The sequence below is a fragment of the Bubalus bubalis genome, chromosome X (genome assembly GCF_019923935.1).
Source record: "Bubalus bubalis isolate 160015118507 breed Murrah chromosome X, NDDB_SH_1, whole genome shotgun sequence".
Lineage (NCBI taxonomy): Eukaryota > Metazoa > Chordata > Mammalia > Artiodactyla > Bovidae > Bubalus > Bubalus bubalis.
The window spans coordinates 2859077-2867113 of NC_059181.1; the positions used below are offsets into that span (position 1 = coordinate 2859077).

The window sequence follows — 8037 nt, forward strand, 5'->3', positions numbered from 1 at the left end:
ACTTTAATCAGTGTGGATACACCAACTCTTAGAAGTTGGCAGGAAGATCAGGAACAGGAAGGTAGAGTCAAAGAAAAACCATCAGTGGTTATTTACATAAGACACAAGTTGACTAATACACCTGTTACTCATTTTACCCCGTATGTGTGTGTGCGTGTGTGCGTGTATGTGTGTGTGTGATAAAAACACTTAAAAGTTCTGCTCTAAGCCGCTGACAGATATATGTACAATGCTATTTCTCATAGTCACCATCCTGTTCACTACTTATCTCTTTAAATCACAGGAGCTCCTTAGCTCATTATAAATAAACAGGAAAAGGTATACCAAAGACAAATATAACCAGCAGTAGAACTTAAGTCAATTAAACCCTTATGTTTGAAACCGAGTATCTACTTATGTTGAGAACTCGGCAGCCACCATTTATTCAAGGATTATTTCCTTTGGCTCCAAAACGTAGCAAAACTGTCTCGCTCTTTAAGACACGCTTTGTGAAAATCCACAGAAACACGCACTGCTCTAATGATCCGTGAATGAATGAAAATTCTGTTTTCACAAGATGTGAACCGTGAGTGCTTTGCTTTTGACACAAACTTGTTGAAGGCCACTCATGTGATCATCATGTTCTAACTGTCTTTAACACTGCCCCCAAAATAGAACCAAGAATGGGGAAATACACACCAAAACATAACCAAATCTGCTCCTGGAGAAGGGACAGGAATATAGAGACAAATAGATTTTGGATACAGTTACAAAGGAAATTCAGAAGAGAATAATAATCTTATAAGCAAAACTGTTGGAGACATTGGGAACTCATGGGACAAAAAAATAAATAACTTCAACTCTTCCATTGCTCCACGTTTTACAACACAGAGAGACTCATAGACGTGTATTTAAGACCCAAAGCAAGAAAGACTCCAGAGGTAAAACACAGGTGGACATGGTGACCAAAGATTAGGCGGTTACTGATTAAAATATACACCAAGCAGGATCTCACACTGGGAACAGAATGTTAATAGCCAAGCCTCAATCAAAATATTTACATGTTTGAGGGACAACCTTAAGGAAATACAAATGAAGCCAGCAACGGGGAAGGGGGGGGGAATGTTTGCACATCTCCATCTAAAAGAGACTCCAGAATATGTTAAAAACCTACAAACTTCATAAAAAAAAACAAAACAAATAATTCACACAGTAATGAACAAACAGCTTGTAGAGACACCAAAAAAGGAAATAGACAAATGGCAATCACCCCACTTTATTCATTGAGGAAATGAAAAATACTCCTGAAACTGTATACACTAACACACTCATGACAATCTCTGACATAAAAACAGCTGACCATACTGAGTCCTGCCAAGGATGGAGCAACGGAAACTCTCATCTCCTGTTGGCAGGGATCGAAAATCAAAGGCACGGAGATCCAGCAGTCCAGACATAGAGATCCCCTAAGTCTCTACCCAGGAGATAAGATGGCTCACTTCCTTACTAAATCGTGTCTATGAACATGTATCCATCAACACTGCCATGGATAAGAGTGGGACATATCCTGATGGTAGTATGCAGGGGCAATAGGGAAGGAGTCTACAAAAATACGGCTAAGTCGCTTCAGTCGTGTCCGACTCTGTACGACCCCATAGATGGCAGCCCACCAGGCTCCCCCGTTCCTGGGATTCTCCAGGCAAGAACAGTGGAGTGGGTTGCCATTTCCTTCTCCAATGCATGAAAGTGAAAAGTGAAAGTGAAGTCACTCAGTTGTGTCCGACTCTTAGCGACCCCATGGACTGCAGCCCATCAGGCTCCTCCGTCCATGGGATTTTCCAGGCAAGAGTACTGGAGTGGGGTGCCATTGCCTTCTCCGACAAAAATATATAGATGTTTATTCAAACGAATCTGCTGAGGGAAGAAGTCAGTAACACACACACAAGGAGTGGAATAAGAGGTACAAAGTACAAAATAAATAATAACATACAAAGATTATTTTAAAAGTAAGGGTTGGAAAACATAGGGAATAAAAAAGCCAATATTTTATAACTCCAAAGGTAGAAATAAAATTATGAATACCTATATGCTACCCCTGTAACAAAAAATATTGGACATCAACTATACTGCAATTTCAATATTAAAAAAAAAATATGAACCCCTCTCATGAATTCCCTGATAACTGATTCCTGGTAGAGATACCACATATTTATCTTTTTAAACCGAAGGTGTGTCATTCGTTTTAGAAAATAAGCTTAAACAGACCTCTTCAATGTGAAAGAAATAACACAGGGGTTGTATAAGAAGCACAGAATGCCAAAATGCTCAGCAGCCAACCAGGATGTCAGAAGATTACATTTAGCTCACCGTGATCCTGTGATTAACCACTGTTTGATGAATACGTATTCCGCCAAGAGGCGTATCCTATAAAAAGTGGAACCAATTCACAGTCTCTCAACAACTGGGGCGCCCTCCGCTTGTCTAGAAGGAACAACACAAGACTCACAAGATGAAGGTTCTGTTGCTGAGTCTTGTCCTGGTCGTGGTTTGTGCCGCCCAGGAAACTCCAGCTGAGATAGACCCCTCAAAGGTACCCAGAATGAGCTGATCTGCTAGAAGGTCTTGCTTGTTTGATTGTGTGTGTGTGTGTGTGTGTGCATGTGTGTGTGAGAGGCTGTGTGTGCATGTGACAGAGATATATTTGTGTATATGTATGACCAGATTGGGAGAAGGCAATGGCAACCCACTCCAGCACTCTCGCTTGGAAAATCCCAGGAACGGAGGAGCCTGGTAGTCTGCAGTCCATGGGGTCGCTAAGAGTCAGACACGACTGAGTGACTTCACTTTCACTTTTCACTTTCATGCATTGGAGAAGGAAATGGCAACCCACTCCAGTGTCCTTGCCTGGAGAATCCAGGGACGGGGGAGCCTGGTGGGCTGCCGTCTATGGGGTCGCACAGAGTCGGACACAACTGAAGTGACGTAGCAGCAGCAGCATGACCAGACTGTATACCTTCTGTGGTCGACATATCTACATGAACGTAATATTGCCCTCTGTTTATCTGTTCTTGGCTATTTTTCATTTATCTTATTCATTTGTAGGTAAAACAAACAAAAACCCCAACAAGCTAACTTTCAGAAAGATATGAACTGTCACGGTCTTTACTGGCATGGTTTTAGCTATTTCAAAAAAGCTCTGAATTGTCTGCAAAAATTTCTGAATTCTGTGCTTTGTGCTCCAATAGGAAAGATGATTTCATGTCGTGTTATTCACCAAGGTAGGGGGTGGAACTCCTCTTTGCTTTAATAAGATTCAAGTTGCTTCTCCTCTGTGGCCAGTGCCGAAGCATAGACAGTGCCGTGTATTGGTGAGTAACCAGAAGAGAGATTGACTGACGTTTACGACGAACTTCCTTCTTAGGTTGTAGGAGACTGGCGCACCATTTATGCAGCCGCAGATAACAAGGAGAAGATTGTGGAAGGGGGCCCGCTGAGGTGTTATAACCGCCAGATTGAATGTATTAACAACTGCGAACAGCTCTCCCTTTCATTTTATATCAAGTAAGCACAATCCTCCTCGACCGAAAGCAAGGAGTCTGTTGACTTTGGGCATGGGGTCTGGTCTCCACGTACAGTGAGAGGTGTGAGTCACGGCAGTGAAGTTGGCTGTGCGAACTCTATTCCCAGGAGGGTGTCCTCAAGCCCTGGGGACTGAATGGTGGGAAGGAATTGTCTTGCCTGTTGTGTTTTTCAGATTTGACGGCACATGCCAGTTTTTCTCAGACGTGCTAGACAGACAAGAAGGAGGTATTTACTTCATAGAATGTGAGTATCCCAGCGCCTCTGATGGGTAGTCTTCCCCAAACCATGGAACGTGTTCAGATGGATAGTACGTGTTTCACCCAAAACAACTAGATATCTCGATGGGCGGACTATTTCCTCTACTCATGACCAATGCAACCTTGGAGAAGCCATTTAATTTTTCAGCAATCCTTTCTGTCCCACAACCCCAGGATGAGGTCCAAGGTTGGAATGTGGCCACTGATGGTCTCTGAGAAAAAGCCCCAGAACACTGACTCCTCATATTCCTCGGGCATGGAGAAGTCCAATTACCTACTTAGGCTAATAACAACTCTTTCACAATTTTTTCTTTTACTTGACCTACATGATTAAATTTCTTTTGAGTAAAGAAATTCTTGAAATATTAAACGTTTTTCATTAGCAAGTTGAGTAAGTAGAACATGATTAACTTAAAGTCCAAAAATGGAAACAGTTAAAATAACAGCCAAAATTTCAAACTGATTTTTTTACATAATTTGAAAGGGACTTTAGCATAGACTTCTATCTCTATAGCTTAAAATAAGGAGAAATAATTCTCATATATGAATATCAATACATAATTTGAAAGAGGCACTAACGTAGATTTCTGTCTCTGTAGTTGAAAATGACAGGAAATAATTCTCAAATATTAATATCAGTACCGTAATATTCTATTCAGTGATCAAATGTCTGTATGTTTAATTTTCATTGGGAAAAAATGTATAACAGAGCACTCTTATCTTGGTCTTATGCATTTATTTTAATTTCAACTGTGGACACAGAGCCACAGGATCTAATCTGCAACCATTTCATATTATATATGCCCAGCATTTTGCAATAGGCTAATTTGTACCTTTTTTATTTCCTCTCGTACTAGGAAATAACTCTGGATGATGTACTGACATTTATTTTAATATCATTCATTTAAATTTTTGAGTTCCTTTCTAACCATGATTGTAGTTGCAAACTGGATTAGAAAATTCTCGAAAATTTAACAGTCAGCTCTTGTGAGCTCCTATGAGATGGCTGAGGTTTAACACCTACCAGCGTTGCAATAAACAACTTGTTATCATTCACAGACTGCTCAGTCTAGAAGACTGGAAGTCGTCATTTTCAGGAGAAGGGGATGTGGAGAAAGCTTTCCTAGTTCACTAACTGTCTTAACTCGTTCTAACAACGTGTCACTAGAAATCTCAGTGAGATACAGTTCACCATCCAAGGGAAGACTGAGAATAGCATGTGAAGAATAAGTCAGGCTCAAATGAAAAGAAAAGAAGTTAATCATATTGAGGTTTGATGGTTTTTTTTTTTCCTCTGCCACAGACGCGGGGAGAATTTATTTGCAAATCATTCATGTAACAGACAACATGCTGGTATTTTATTATGAAAATGACGATGGAGAGAAGATCACAAAAGTAACTGAAGGTTGCGGTACGTACTATAGCTTACCCAATGCAAAGTAGATGTGTGCATATGATCAGTATTTTTACAGAAAGGAGACAGGTACACACGTAACTTATATTAGGGCTTGACTGGTGGCTCAGATGGGAAAGAAATCACCTGCAGTGTGGGAGACCTGGGTTTGATCCCTGGGTTGGGAAGATCCCCTGGAGGAGGGAATAGCAATGCACTCCGGTATTCTTGCCTGGAGAATCCCACGGACAGAGGAGCCTGGTGGTCTATACTCCACGGGGTCACAAAGAGTCGGACACGACTGAGCAACTAAGCACAGCACGTTATATGAAGCACAGTGGAACAGATGTGTGTTCACATGGAGAATTCAGACTTCATGTGACGTGAGTCGGGGATATAGAAAGTCTGTCTGCTAGAAAAATGAGGAAATGTATCCACTGGGGATTCTATGTGATGGCTCTTTTAAAAATGAGATACACTTATCCCAGAGATCCAAGGAAATATTTCAGGGTACTCCATGAGTTCCTTGCCAAGTATCACACAAACAGAGTTGCTGGGTCCTGACACCAAGGTGAAGCAAGGTTTAAAACTCACAGGTCCCGGGGCCGTGACTGCATTCATCTCCACGACAAATGGTTTCTCCTTTGTCACAATCATAAAAGTATTGCCTGAAGCTGAGCCCAAAGCTCTGCAAATACCACTGGGTCACACTGAACACTGCAGAGGCAGTGTGGTCTGGAATGTCAATCATTCTGCCATCCGGCCAATCCCTTGGGTTCACTGCCACATCTCTTTATCCCCTCTGATATTATATCCTCATCGGGGATGGGTGGGTGTCGTGTCTGGTCTTTGAGGATGAGAAAGCATGAGTTTTTTCCCTCAGTAGCATGTGTGATGTGGTGACCCAATGTGGGTTCCTGCTGCCCGCCCTTCAAAAGGCCTCTTAGAAAGAAAAGTCTGCTTTCGTTCCGACGCAGACGACTGCTGGGAGAGTGGACTTCTGTCCAAAGGCTGACTGCCCCACCCCACAACTGCCAAACAGGGGGACAAGAGCTTTTATAGACAGCAGGAGGGGGCTCCTTGCAAAAACAGAAGTCAGCTCCAACAGTCATTTTTAAATCGGTCATCAGTGGTCGGATCAGCATCATCGTGATTGTTTTAGGCACAGTTAATCGACAGTTCCAGGGTCTCTGTATTCCCATCTCCTTGAAATCAATTCTCAGAATCATGGCAGCTTATGTCATGGCTACAGTCTGGTCATCCTGTAGTTAAGTTGTCCACTCGGTGGGGTTTCAGTGTCTATAAGACAGCGCACAGGATATGATGCAGAACAGTATCTATTGCCCTTGGGGAGGAACTACAGGTCCTTGTCTATGCATTATGACTACATTATTATTATTTCATGTCCTTTGACAGTTTTCCTTTGCTATGTGACATTTGTAATTCTCTGATAAACTTACAACTTTGACTAAAATCTTTCACAGACAAAAGGCAGGCAGGAAATATCAGATATAGGGCATTGAACATAAGGTCGTCCACCATCTCAGTGGGGTCAGTGTGCTTTTGAAAATTCCAAATCATTCCCCGCCCATTCATTCCATGCTGCTGCTGCTAAGTCGCATCAGCCGTGTCTGACTCTGTGTGACCCCATAGACGGCAGCCCAATCGGCTCCTCTGTCCCTGGGATTCTCCAGTCAAGAATACTGGAGTGGGTTGCCATTTCCCTCTCCATTTCATGAGGGTTCGTGAAAACCCCAGGGATGGAATTCTAGGATGCAGGCAAAGTGGACAGGAAGCATTAGAGTCTGAGAGTTGAGTCTCAGACTTGCCATGACCTTCTCCGATGTACCTTGAAAACCTGCATCTCCCTAGGGTATGCTTAAGCTCACAGCTGAATGATCTGTAGCTCACTGAGTAGTTGCAAGAAGTGGAGCATGGTAACATGTTAACTATGTGGACTCTACCCCCATGGACCCATCTGAAGACCTGTGTGCACACTCGGGCATGTGTGTAGAAAAATACCTGAAGAGCAGGGCTTAGGTGATGGTGGAGGGTATCAGTGCTGGTGAGACTTACCCATCATGACAGGGAGCAGCCAGGTGAGTCTCTACAACCCATAAAAGATTCTAATGCACACCTCTTCTGCCCTATTTGCTATGAAATCCAGCCAAAGGAACCAGTTTCACTCCAGAAGAATTTCAGAAGTATCAGCAGCTGAACACTGAGAGGGGGATTCCAAATGAAAATATAGAAAACATCATCGAAACAGGTAAAGCCCCAGACTGTGACAGGTATCCGAAATGAAAACACATCACTGGGACATTCAATTCAAAATTCCCATTGGCACAGATATCCTTGTAAAAAGCTATTATGAAATAATCCTTGGAAACTAAGGCATGTCAATGGTCATTGTCCCCCTTATTCGTTCTCTTCCACAGACAACTGTCCTCCGTAAGAACAGAGAACATCAGTTGGGTGAGTAGAAACATAACACATAAAACACTGAGGTTTTTCTCAGTAGCTTCCCTCTTGGGGCAGGAGGGGGGGTTTTACTGTTTTAAGAATGGGATACATACATGATGGAATATTACTCGGCCATGAAAAAGAATGAAATCATGGCATTTGCAGCAACATGGATGGACCTAGAGGTGATCTTACTAGGTGAAGTAAGTCAGAAAGAGAAAGGCAGATCTCATTTGCCATCACTTCCATGTGGAACCTTAAAATATGATGCAAAGGAACCATTCATAAAACAGAAACAGACTCTCAAACACAGACAAAATTAACGGTCACCAAAGGGGAAGCAGGCAAGGGGCAAATCAGGAG

General features: G+C 42.5%; 1 protein-coding gene across 1 annotated transcript; it reads left to right on the forward strand.

Annotated features, from left to right (window-relative positions):
* Positions 1–2413: 2413 nt before the first annotated feature.
* Positions 2414–7686, forward strand: LOC102394526 (allergen Bos d 2-like). The gene is made up of 6 exons (XM_044937010.2): positions 2414–2569; positions 3401–3540; positions 3734–3804; positions 5122–5229; positions 7379–7480; positions 7650–7686. The coding sequence occupies exons 1-6, from the start codon at positions 2489–2491 to the stop codon at positions 7664–7666; spliced, it is 519 nt and encodes a 172-aa protein (XP_044792945.1). The 5' UTR covers positions 2414–2488; the 3' UTR covers positions 7667–7686.
* The last annotated feature ends 351 nt before the right edge of the window (positions 7687–8037 follow it).